Raw genomic sequence first — 13712 nt, 5'->3', positions numbered from 1 at the left:
ATGCATGGGTCGACCCTCAACCACTGAGCCACACTGGCCAGGCAGGAAGAATTATTTTTAAATAGAAGGATAATACATTTTCAGAGAAACATGGCCCATTTGTTTAACCACAGTTCCTCCCAAAACTCCACTGAAATATATGTGTTTAATTTGTGTGTTTAACTCAAATTTTTCCCCAAATTTCACTAAAATATTAGTAAGGAATAAAAGTAGTATAAATTCTAGCCCTGGCCAGTTTTGCTCAGTGGTTAGAGCGTCAGCCTGAGGTCCAGAGAGACCCAGGTTCGGTTCCCGCTAAGGGCACGTACTTTGGTTGCAGTTTGTCCCCGGCCCTGGTTGGGTTGTGTGGGTGGCAGCCACTCAATGTGTCCCTTTCACGTCGATGTTTCCCTCTCTCTCTTCCTCTCTCTCCCTCCCACTCTGTCTGAACAAAAGAATGGAAAAATGTCCTCAGGTGAGGATGAAAAAAAAAAAGTAGTATAAATTCTAAAGATAAAAGAAAATGAACAAAAGGAGAAAAAATACTAAAAGCATCCAAAGAAGCTCCCAACGAGAGGAGGAAAGGTCGAAGACAGAAGCCAGAAGCCCAGGGAAACTCTGAGCAGCAGCACTGGAGCCAGAGGTCACGGCTGGTAACGGAAGGAGGAGCCCGGTCCTCCGCCTGTTTCTGCAAAGCGGCACGGAGCTCAGCCACACCTGCCCCTTTACAGACGGGCTGGGCTGCGTGCTCACTGCAGCAGGAGCGCCGAGTCGTTGCAACAACCACCATGGCTCATTAAAGCCTAAAATATTTACAATCTGGCCCTTTACAGGAAAAGTTTGCCAAACTACATTAGACAGTCAAGAATCACCTACAAAGTACTGAGAGAATACAAATTCTAGCCCAACATTATTTATCCTACCGAACTATCACATGAAGTGTGAGGGCAGAAATGAACATTGTTTTAGAATAAAAGGTCTCAAAAAATGTACCTCCCATGAGTCCTTTGTTTAAAAAATACCGAAGAATGTGCTCCACCAAACAAAAAAGGAGACACAGAAACTGGACTAGTGGGAGCACCAAATCTTCCTCTTCGAAGTACAGTCAAAAGACGTCCAAGTGGAAAGACCAAGAAAGCTTCACATAAACACATGATTGACAACTGTGAATATTAATATCAGAAGATACAGTTAACAGAGTTGAAAAGTTCTTGTCTCTAAACAGCAGGCCCCGGGGTCAGGGAAGGGCAAGCCAAGGGGGGTTCAGCGCTTGTTATTAATAAACCTTAGCATAACAATTTGACTTATTAAATTAGGCACATGTATTCACTTTGGTAATTATTCAGACATAAAAACAGTGTTACCAATATTAGAATTGATTATAAAATTTTCATGACTGCCAAAACTTACAAACAACCAAGATAGCCTTCAGCAGAGAACAGATAAACTGTGATACATACAGGCAATGGAATATATTTCAGCAGTGAGATCTGAGCTATTGCCCTGGCCAGTGTGGCTCAGTTGGTTGGAGCATCATCCTGTGCACCCAAGGGTCTCAGGTTTCAGTTGCAGGCAGGGCACATACTCAGGTTGCAGGTTCAGTCCTGGGTTGGGGCATGTACAGGAGGCAAATGATTGATATTTCTCTCTCACATCAATCTCTCTCTCTCTCTCTCTCTCTCTCAAATCAGTAAAAACAAGTCCTCAGGTGAGAATTTAAAAAAAAAAAAGATATCTATCAAGCCATGAGAAGACATGGAGAAAATGTAAATGCATTTTACTAAGTGAAAGAAGCCAAAGTACAAAAGCTTCATACATACCTTATGATTTCAATGATGTGATCTTCCAGAAAAGGCAAAACTATTTCAACGGTAAAAAGATCCACAGTTGCCAGGGATTGAGAGGGAAGGGATGACTCGGCCAAGCACAGAGGACTTATTTTAGGGCAGAGAAAATACTCTGTATAATACCATACTGGAGGGTACACATCACTGCACATTTGTCCAAACTCATAGAATGTACAACACAAAGAGTCAACCCCGAGGTACACTCCAGACTCAGTGAGTGGGATGTGTCAATGTGGGCTCACCAACTGCAAAAAAATGTGCCTCTGGTGAGGGGATGCTGGCTACAGGCAAGGCCGTGTATCTGGGGGAGCAGGGGGTATGCAGGAAATCTCTGTCCCTTCCTCTCTATTTTGCTGTGAACCTAAAACTACTCTACAAAAAAAGTATTAAAAATGATTACATTTCTGCAATTTAAAAAATCTAATATGTGCCAGAAGGAACAGCTCATTGGAACAAAATAATTCTGAAACTGATATAGCCTTTATCAGAACTTATAATAAAGGAACACTGAAGTCACAGGGAAAGTGATAGATTTAGAGATAGAGAGAAAAACTGTTGCAGAGAAGAGACCAATTCTTCGGGTCCTGTTTAATCAGGAGGTTCTTCACCATTCCCACCCTGCCTCTCCTGCCCCCGCCTCAGTGATTTGGAACTGACCTGGCTCAGAATACAAGCTGGCTCGGCGGGAAGTCTACTCCCATCCTTCTACATAACTCAACACATGGTTCTTGCCCCCCAACTTGCCTTTAACTTTGTAAAGGAAACAGAGGCAAGGTTCTTGGGGGGATCCAGCTTTGTCCTGATCACCCATGCCTCTCCTGCGGATGATGAGATTTGGGGAGCCCACGTGCATGCTGTTACAATGTGAGCATTTCCCATCCATCTGATCTACCTCTGCCATGTGTGCTGCTAATGGTTTTGCTCTTGCCTTTAGTCTGCTTGACAGTTGCCAAAATTAGCTAATAGAGGAAAATTAAAACTAAATTCTTAATCTCTCACAACTAACCAAATGAATTCCAAATGGGTTAAGTAATGTAGTTTTAAAAAGTAAAACATTCAAAAGAATAAAATATATAACTTATAACTAATGACTGGATTAGGGAGATCTATCTAAACTTAAATGCAATGGAAGAAATGATAAAGGAAAAAGTCTAACTGCATAAAACTGTATGTTCAAAAACATTGCAAATGAAGTTCAAAGGCAAATGACAAACTGAAAAAATATCTATAATAAAATATAAGGGCTTAATATCCTAAGTATGTATTTGCAGTTTTAAATGTTTTATTTCACCACAATCAGAGAAATATGAATTCAAACATATAAATTTTCACCCATTAAATTAGAAAAAAAATTAAAAGAAATAAAGACATAAAAATCACACTGTTTAAAGATTTAGGGAAATTATACCGGCTGTCAAGTAAAAGTACAGAATATATAACTATATATAATCCAAATTTTGTAAAGAAGTTAAACAGAAAAAAATATACAGATGATTTTCTTCTTCTTTCTCCTTTTTTATGTTTTTCAAATCTTATCCAATGAGCATTTTTATAAACAAAAAAATTGGTCATAAACCAAACAAATAAGGCTCCATCTTAAGTGTTTAACAAAAAGAAACAGGTCATTTTGATATTAGTAACAGCTGGCAAATAGCTAACATTTTTTTGAGTGTTTACAGGGAATCCAGCACTCTTCCACGGGCTCATCTTCATCAACACATTCAATCCTCACATGAATTTTGGGGTGTATTGTCATCCCCCCAAGAAGAGGAAAAAGGTCACACGGCTGGAAGGTGGAGAAGCTGGCTCACAGCCAAGCACTCAGACCCCAAAGCCCACACTCCAGCAATGCACCACATTGCCTCCCCCAGAGCTGTAAGACGAATGTTGTGCAACCAGGGAAACGAATGTTCTAGAAGAGTATTTCATGGCAAGAAAAAACATTCACAACACAGTAAGTGAAAAACAAATTGCAATCAATGTGTCAAGGAGTGTGTGTGTGTGTGTGTGTGTGTGTGTGTGTGTAAGAGAATATGAATTTAATTAAACAATATTTGTCAGGAAGAGAAGCATCCCAGCTCGGGAGTATAGAAAGAACGCTAAAGTTGGCCTCGCTTGCTTTTCCACTGTGTCAAGCTCTCAACCCCCAGAGCTCTGTATTTCCTTGAAAATAAAGTCCTTCACTGGTCATGGCACAACCACAAGAAGGATTTTCGGGAGGTCTGAAGAGCTGGGTGTACTCCTGCTCACGGCAAGCAAACAGCAGCCCATTCGTTCATTATATAAGTAACCCAGGGAGAGTTTTATTTTAAAATAATAAAGGAGAAAGAAATCTGATTATTTGAACTTAATTGTCAGTAAGTTGGGCTCTTCCTTACCATATTTGGGGGCACATTTAAAGTACTGGACCTTCCCGACGCTTCCGTTGTTCTTTCCTTCTGGTTCGTCCAGCTCGATGCCAGCCCACTGCCCACTTGCAAACTCAGTTGTTCCACAAAATCTTAATGTTCCAACCTATACAAAACATAAATTAGAGTAACTTTTGAGTGTTACTAGTAATTCTAAGTGTCCTACTCTGGCAACTTTACTATAGAAGTATTTCTTTAAATCATTCTGTCAATGTAGACTTCAGAACAAGGAAATTACCAGGGGTAAAAAGGGACATTAAATAATGATAAATAAGCCCTGGCCGGTTTGGCTCAGCGGTAGAGCGTCGGCCTGCAGTCCAGAGAGACCCGGGTTCAGTTCCCACTAAGGGCATGTACCTCGGGTGAGGATAAAAAAATGTCCTCGGGTGAGGATAAATAAATAAATAAATAAATAAATAAATAAATAAATAAATAAAAATGAGTCACTTCACCAAGAAGACATGAGTGCTAAATCTGTATGCACCTAAGAACTCAGCTTCAAAACATACTAAATAAAAACTGATAGAACTGGCCCTGGCCGGTTTTGCTCAGCGGTTAGAGCGTCGGCCTGCGGTCCAGAGAGACCCGGGTTTGGTTCCCGCTAAGGGCATGTACCTCGGTTGCAGTTTGTCCCCAGCCCTGGTTGGTTGTGTGGGTGGCAGCCACTCGATGTGTTCCTTTCACGTTGATGTTTCTCTCTATATATCTGTTCCTCTCTCTCCCTCCCACTCTACCTGAACAAAAAATGGAAAAATGTCCTCGGGTGAGGATAAAAAAAATTAAAAAAACTGAAAAGAGGAACAGACAAACCCACAATTACAGTTGGAGCCTACAACACACCTCTCAGTAATCAATAGGCCAAGTAGGAAGGATATCAGTAAGAATATAAAAAACAACTAAGCAAACTTGATGTAACTGACATGTATGAAACATTCCCCCCAAAACAGCAGGATACAAATGAAAAGAATAGAAATCATACAAAATATGTTCTCAGACCATATAGAATGAAACCAGAAATCACTAACAGAAAAATATATGGAAAATCTTCAAATATTTGGAAATTAAACAATATACTTCTAAATTACCCATGGTGAAGGGGGAAATCAGAAAACATTTAGAATTAATGAAAATGATAACAAAGTGTTTCAAAACAAATGGGATGCAGCAAAAGCAGTGCTAAGAAAGGAACTTAGAGTATTAAAATGCTTGCATTAGGAAGGGGCTCAAATCAATGATATAAACTTCCATTTTAAGAAACTAGAAAGTGAACACCTGAAGCAAGCAAAAGGAAGGAAATAATACAGTTAAGTAATTAAGAACAGAAAAACAACAGAGAAAAATCAATGAAACCAAAGCTGGCTCTTTGGAAGAACAAATAAGATTAAAAAACTTGCAGTTGAAGACCAAAGAGGGATAAAAAGAAGACACATATTACAAACATCACATGAAAGAGGGACATTATTACACTCCCTCAATCATTTACAGAATAGTAAGAAAATACTGTGAATAATTCTATGCCTATAAATTTGATAAATGAGATAAAATATTCTAGTTCCTTAAAAGATACAAACTGTCACCTGCTGGTGTGGCTCAGTGGATGGGGCATCGCCCCATGGACTGAGAGGTGCTGGTTCAATTCCTAGTTAGGGCACATGCCTGGGTTGTAGGCTAGTTCCACAATGGGGGGGGTGTGCAGAAGGCAGCCAATAATGTATCTCTCTCACATCAATATTTCTCTCACTCCCTTCCTCCCTCTCTAAAAAAAAAAAAAAATCAATTAAATATATATATATTTTTTAAAAGAATGGAAGCAAAATTAACAGTTAAAAAAAAAAAAAGACACAAACTGTCAAAGCTCACACCTCTATTGAATTTGTAATTTAAAATCTTCAAAAATAAATTCCAGACCTAAGAGTACTCACTAGTGCGTTCTACCAAAGAATTTAAGGAAAAATAATATCAGTTCTATATAAACTTTTCTAGAATATAAAAACAGAGGAACCAGTTCCCAGTTCAGTTTATGAAGCCAGCATTACCTTGATACCAAAAGCAGCCAAAACATTACAAGAAAACTATAAACCAATATCCCTCCTGAACACAGATACAACAATCCTCAACAGCACAGTAGCAAATTAAAGCCAGCAATATACAGAAAGAATAACACATCATGACTAAGTTAGGTTTGTTATGAGAATGAAAAGCTTGTTCCACATCATGTCCATAGACTGAAGGGTAATGGGAACCTTGTCCTCTTGACATATGCAAAAAAAAAAAAAAAAAATGCCTGTAGCAAATGTCAACATCATTTCATGAAAATATTAATTTTAAAAAAAAACAAACTAGGAATAGATGGCAACTTCCTCAACTTGGTAAGAGGTATCTCTACAAAATCCCCAACTAACAGTTTCATAGTTAATAACGAAAGACTGGCTGCCTTCCCCTCTACATCCTCGGCAATGAAATAGGTGAGAAATATAAAAGGCACACAGGTTGGAAAGAACTGTCTCTATTCAAAGACAGCCTGATTGTTTATATAGGCTATCTCAAAGAACCCACAAGAAAAATAGGCCAATAGAACTAACACATTTAGCAAGGTTACAGGATGCATGGTCAATATACAAAAATAAATTCTATTTCTATACACTAGCAATGACCAACTGGAAAATAAAATTTCAAAACCCCACTGTTTACAAGAGCACCAAAGATTATGAAGAGCTTAGGTATAAATCTAACAAAGTATGTGCAATATCTACATGCTGAAAACTATAAACTGATGAAATAAGCCAAAAGCCTATTAAATAAATATAGTGTATTTGTGATAGAAAGACTTGACATTTTTAAGATGTCAATTCTCCTCAACCTGACCTATGTTTTTAACACAACTCCATTCAAAATCCCAGCAGAATTTTTTATAAAAATCTATAAGCTTTGTCCATTGAAAGGCAAAGGAACTAAGAAAAGAAAAGAAGAGAAAAGAAAAGAAGAGAAAAGACTGAAGGCCTAAAAATATCTAATAGCAAGAATTACTGTAAAGCTCCAGCAATCATGACAAGTAATATTGAAGAAAGAATAACCGTTAGATCAATGGAGCAAAACAGAATCCAGAAATACACCCACACATACACGGTCAATTGACACAGGAGCAGAGGCAATTTGAGAGAGAAAGAATAGACTTTTCAAAAAATGATGCTGGAACAAATGGGTGGATGGATGGAAGTAAGAGAGAAAGAGAGGGTAGGGGGAGAAGGAAAGAACGGGAGGGAGGGACCTCTTAGTACTTTATATAACAATTAACTCAAAACTAAATATAAAACCTAAAATTATAAACTCCTAGGAGAAAACATAGCAATTTCTTAGATATACTGAACACACAAACCATAAAAGAAAAAGTTGATAAAATGGGCTTCATCGAAATTTAACACTTCTGCTCTTTGAAAGGCACTCCTCAGAGAATGAAAAACCAAGTGATAGAACGAAAATAAAAATAACAAGACTGGAAGCAAGGTGGCCCAGTTAAAGCCAGCTGACTGGTATACGCACGTCCATTATCTGCGTCTCCTTCTGTATCGCTTTAAATTATCCAAAATAGAAAGTAAGGTAAAACAACAGAATAATTCTTGTAAAAGTGCATTCTCAGGCACGGGACAAGAATATCAAAGAAGCTGAATATGAACCCTCAGTTCAAACAGTGCCCTGCACTCATGATTCCCTGATACCCCCACTTCCAGGTGGGGTGGTGGAAGCTAACGAAAGGCCTGTGAGTTTCTTCTTGGGGAGGTCAGCAAATGCCATTGTCAGCAAAACAGGATCTTTCTAGAGCACCATCCTTTTCAAAGCAATTTTCCCAGTAAATCAAACTTCCAAATTCCATGTATTCTAAGAAATGTGTACCCCTTCCCTATAAGCCTACCCAAATATTTAGATGTAACTACAATAGAAAATTCAACATCCAACCAGGAATTCCCTGTTCCATTCTCCATAACCCCAAAATTCTAAAAAACAAAACAAAACAACAACAACAACAAAAAAAAAAACATTCCATATGAGGTATTAAGAATAAGAGACTGGTGACAAGTGAATGCCATAAGGAAACTGAGGCTTTGGAGTGTCTTCAATGGGGTGGGTGGGGGTGGGGGGCTCTTTTCCCATTACACTTTTATCAGCGGGTTAAAATTGCATCTAAGATCTCGCCATCTGTGGGCTCTCAAAGCCAGGCACCATGAATGGCGAGGTGCCCTGTGCTCCGCTTCTGTGAGTGGTTGTGGGAGGAACACACTAGGGAGGGCTGGGGGCGCCAGGAAAAACCCCAGGTTCCATCATGCCCCTCAATTCACTCAACAGCTCAACTGTAGTCCACTCATCTCCCATCCAAGTAAAGATGTTTTCATTATCAAGTTCAAATAGTATGTATTCTTAAGTCATACTTCGTGGTCAACGTGCGTCTTGGTTTCACATTTTCCATTCAGTATCTACCTACATATTGAACTTTTTTCAAAGGCTCAACACTGACCGAACTGAACGCACCCTTGGCACACAGACCACAGACAAAGTGACCTTGGACGCTGCTTTAGACACGGTGGTTACTTACTGTACCTTCTGTCCTGCAATAACAACGCGGTCCCCCAACTTCAGGCCCACCGACGTCAGCACCGCCCTGCTAGCAGCACGGTCGGAACCTGGAAGCAGGGGCTTGGGGACCTCGCACGGCAGGGGCACCGCGTCTAACAGCATCTGCCTGATTTCTTTGGCCGTGGCCGCCGCATCGGCCATTTCCAAGGGCATTTCCACTGGGTCTGGGACCACATCGACAGGCATCTCTCCTTTGTCATTCTGCAAACACAGAGAACATTTTCACTTCACATCTACTTGGAGCTCTACACAGTCATATACAATTATTATCTTTAAATATCTGACATCTACTACCTGCCACACACCATTCTGAGTACTGAACATCCCACAGGAAGGAAACAGAGCCCTGCCCTCGAAGAGCACATTCTGGAGGGAGAGACAGACTCTAAACAGGCAAACCAGGAGACACAGGGTGGCGATGGTAAAGGGGGCAGCTCAGGGGAGGGGAACAGAGGACACAGGGACAGAGGCGGCCACCTGAGTGCTCAGGGAAGCCTCCTGCTAAGAAACACCGACACAGAGGCCCCGGGCGATAGGCAGGTAGCATGCAGGTTGGCTGGGAGGAAAAGCATCCCAGGCTCGGGAAAGAGCGAGCGCTAAGCCATGAGTCATGGCATGCCTGGCTGCACAGGTTTGGACAAGGCAAGTTTGGGGACAGAAGTCACAGGACTGACCGGCTTCCCAACCCCAGATCTGAGACTCTCTCCACTAGCCCACAGCTGCCACCTCAGCTATCCAACCGCAGCCTCTCCTGCCTACTCATGGGGTGACTCAGATTTCAGGAATAGGAGCTACATGTGGTTTCTACACTTTTCAAATTTGGGCTCTGAATCAAGAAAACAGCTCTGTTCTCACTATGAAGGAGAGACTACCCCAGGCCTCATCCTGCACCAGGAGCAAATGGGTCAGCTGCCAGCCCACTAGCATCTGCATGGTGTTTGTCAAATGAACACCCTACCATACAAATTTTCTCACGTGGTTCTCACGCGAGAAGACATTTGAGAGTAAAACAGCTAATAATCCTTGCGCACTAAGAATTTATTGTAGGAGAATCTGTAGTAGGAGAGACAGTCACCAACAAAACAAGCAATATTACTACCATTTCTAGTTTGCGAATGAAAATAATTGGATCAGGAGAGATTGCTGACTTGCTCAGAGTCACTGACATGGCAGAGAACACATTACAATCCGTGCCTCGGCCCCACCAGATTCTCCACGCTGTGCTTCCCTCCAATGAGTCAGCTTTCTTCTGTGTTCCCAAACCCCAAAACTTAGAATTTATGAAAAAGATTCCAGATTGAAATCTCCTTTTAAGATGATCAATCAAGGTTCTTTTGCTGAGAAACATTTTTCCCTTTTCTTCTCCACTGATTATTATCTTCAAATGATCCATATGGTGAAGATAAGTTTACAAGTGCAAGTTTTGTTTAAAATCTGAGTCCATTTGGTCCTGAGTAAAAACGTGGCAGGAGAGTAAGAAGTTAGGGAAATTCCTCCACAGGTGGCATAAGGGAAACTGAGACAAAATAATTTAAAAAGGCCAAATAATCTGAGTAATTTACAGCCAGTTAATGAATCACAAGGTGTTATCTTCCCTAACCAAGGACACATAGGAGCAAATGGTTTACACATTCCAGACCACCCCAGGGCAGACCGGCCTGGGTTTGGTTCCTCTTTGATGACATTCTTTAAAACGAAAACCAACCAGAAAATAACCCTGAACTCCCTAGACACACATTTTGATGAATCGACATATTGAAGGACCCACCTGGAAAGCTAATGAATATTCTGTTAAGACCCCCTCCCCCCAGGCCTCCCCTAGGATTCCCACTGTCCAAAGAAAGATAAAAAGACTCAAGACAAAGGACCCACATTGAGCGCTCACTAGAGCAAGTCCATGCCTTGTGTCTCTGTTCTCTTTCTCTAAGGGTCCGCATGAGACTTGCAACCAGGGGAGCAGTGGGCAGCGGCAGCTCATCCCGGGCTAACCCCTGAACCTGTCTCCAAGGCCCCCTTTTCTCTGACTTTCTCTCTCCTGCTCCTTCTTCTACCTTAAGCCCTTCCTTACTGTTCCTCAGCTTTAATAAACATACTCTAAAAATCACCTGGACTCGTCTTGTGAAATCTTTCCTACACGAAGTCAAGAACCCACGCACTACCTGTGGGCCCAAGGCAGACACACTCCAGGCCAGTCCCCTGTCCAGTAACAAAAATATGGTAGGAAGACAGGTTATCACATTTCTGGTGATGGGCTATTTTAATGCCAGATTTCAAAGAAAAAATACAGAATATAATGACGATATATAATAGCTAATAAGATATTAATGTACTCTATAAAAAGAGAGAAAGTTAATACCATAATTTCACTCATATGTAAGATATAAAACTGTAAGTAACAAATGAACAAACAAGGAAAATAAAAACTCATAGACAACAGTATGGTGGTTACCAAAGGGAAAGGGGATGGGGATTAGCAAAGGGTAAAAGGGATAAATTATATGATGACAAAAGAAGACTTGACTTTGGATGGTGGGCACACAATGCAATGTGACGATCATGTAGCATAGAAACATACACTTGAAACCCATAAAATCTTATTAATCCATGTCACCCCAATAAATTTAATAAAAAGAAAAAAAAATAGATGGAAAATTTAAAAAATAAACACCTGTACTGATAAATTGTAAGCTATATTTACAACAAACATTTTACTTCATATTTTTGTTAAGTCATCACCTTTCTTAAGTCACACACTTATGCTAATTCCTATAAAAGTTAGTAACTAAAACTTCTGTTAAGAAACATACTAAAATAAATAACAATGATTGTCATAGTAACATAAGAAGGCTTGTTCATGATTAATTCAGAATTCCGTTTTTTTTCCTGAAACAGTGGCATCAGAGCATGTCCGAGGGCTGCCGGCCCACTGGGCGGAAGCCCCAGGGCCTAGCAATTGGCAAAACTGGAAAAACAAGGACTTTGCCCCAGGGTGACCTTTCCTCCCCCAGCATACCTCTGGGTCATGTGGTTTAGACCCCGCGTCCTTTCCTGTCACTGGTCATGCTGCTCAGACCCTCCCCTGACCTTTCCGCCCCTGGCATGTTGCTAGTCTTGCAGGTTAGATCCCCTCAGAAGGGGAATGAACAAGGGGGCCGGAGAACAGCCCTTAAGCTTTAAGCCGTCCCCACCACCCCAGCCCTGACAATGAGGTTCTGACATGCATCAAATACACCTAGGCCTCTGTTGTGTTTCAGCTCCAGGCCCAGAAAAGAAGCAAAACCAGAAAAAGTGATGCCATGGCTGACACCAGGAGTAGCCACATTGACTATCGCAACCTCCCCACCTTCCGAGGCACTGGCCAGTCAGTGGAGAACATGACCCTGAAAAGACACACCTAAAAAGCTGATGGATATTCTACTGAGAGCCTTCCCTAGGACCTCCCCTAAAATCTCCACCCTTAAAAGCCCTTAGACTGAAGGAGGACCCAGTGCGACCTCTGACCTCCAGGAGCATGCCCGCACCCTTTCCCTTGTCCTCCCCTCCCCTCCACCAGCCCATCAGCATTACCCTTCTCTCTCCTAAGCTCCAAGCGCCCTTCTTTTGCCTCTGTTCCTTGTTTTCTGAGCCCATTTCTTCTACCACTCACTTCTTCTGCCTCCGTGACTTTCTAAATCAACTTTCTCTTATAGTTTGAGTCTTACCTCTGAATTCTTTCCTAGCCAGAACTCAAGTACCAAGGTTGCTGAACCCAGGTCCCGTCTGGGCCCACCCGTCTAATACCTGGGGCCGTTCTCACCACGCCAACAACTGCATCTTACTAAATCCAAAATATTCTCTCCACTAGTGGGGTTTGTCAACAGTTGTACTGGCAAAAGCAAACACTGATCCCCTCACATTCCAGCCCAGCTGAATTGTCATTTCCTAGCCTTTGCTCAGCTACTGTCTCTGTCTAAAAGGCTTTTCTCACCTCCCTCCTATGTGCACCTGCTTAATTCTGAGCTACGTCCGAGCACACAATGTCGCCTTGGTCAGGAAGCCTTGGACAGACACACACCCCGTGTGGCACGCAGTGCAGTGCACACCTTACCTGTCCCTCTACCACTCAGCTCAACACCCTACAGCAAAAAGGAGTGCTCACTCGTCCGTCCTCGCCTCTAGGCTGCACTCGCTTTGAAAACAGAGACTTTACCTTCCTTATTGCTGTTTTCTCCCAGTGCCCAGTAAACAAGTGGGGAGGGGGGGAGGGGAGAGGAGGGAGGGGAGGGGGGAAGGGAGGGAGGGGTTACTTCACTAATTGACAAGAGTTAAACAGAAAGAATAGTGGCAAAGAAGTAGGAAGAAGGGGGGGAAGGAAACCAGGGAGGACAGGAAACATCTCCCACCCCTGCCCCTTCAAGGGCAGGCACAGACCCAATTAAGAATCCCTGCCAGATCAAGTCTCCGGCATTGACATCAGGGAAAAGAACACCCAGAGCCACTTTTGTGGAGACAATAAATACCGAAGGATTTAAAGATTATGAAATTCAATACTATATAGTAACTTTGTAAATCAGTAACATTACCATGAAAAAATACATTTTTTTCCTTTCATTTGATTTTTAAAAGTTCATTCCATTTTTAGATGTGCTTTTTTTTTTAATTGTCTGGAATTAAAATTTTTTTCCAAAAGAATTTAAAATATGATTTAATACAAAATATAACTTTAATATATGTATCTGTATTTGTCAGTCAACTTTTATAAATATATCAAAAGCCTAAATGAAAGATCCTTAAACACAAAGATGATGACACTTTAAGGAGAATTTTACTTTGCTGAATAAAAGTAAGTTTTGTTGAGCTTATCAATATA

General features: G+C 41.2%; 1 protein-coding gene across 4 annotated transcripts in view; it reads right to left on the bottom strand.

Annotated features, from left to right (window-relative positions):
• CLIP4 (CAP-Gly domain containing linker protein family member 4) overlaps positions 1-13712 on the bottom strand; it is a 65309-nt gene that overhangs the window by 31228 nt on the left and 20369 nt on the right. For all 4 annotated transcript variants that reach the window (XM_036262818.1, XM_036262820.1, XM_036262819.1 and 1 more), the window contains 2 exons: positions 8828-9064; positions 4205-4340 (listed from right to left, as the gene is read on the bottom strand). In XM_036262818.1, the coding sequence (XP_036118711.1) occupies positions 4205-4340; positions 8828-9064 (373 nt within the window). The remainder of the gene's footprint in view (positions 1-4204; positions 4341-8827; positions 9065-13712) is intronic.

Source organism: Molossus molossus, unplaced genomic scaffold (assembly GCF_014108415.1).
Source record: "Molossus molossus isolate mMolMol1 unplaced genomic scaffold, mMolMol1.p scaffold_m16_p_15, whole genome shotgun sequence".
Taxonomy (NCBI): Eukaryota; Metazoa; Chordata; class Mammalia; order Chiroptera; family Molossidae; genus Molossus; species Molossus molossus.
The sequence above is the reverse complement of the archived record's forward strand: the minus strand, read 5'-3'. Positions and strand labels throughout refer to the sequence as shown.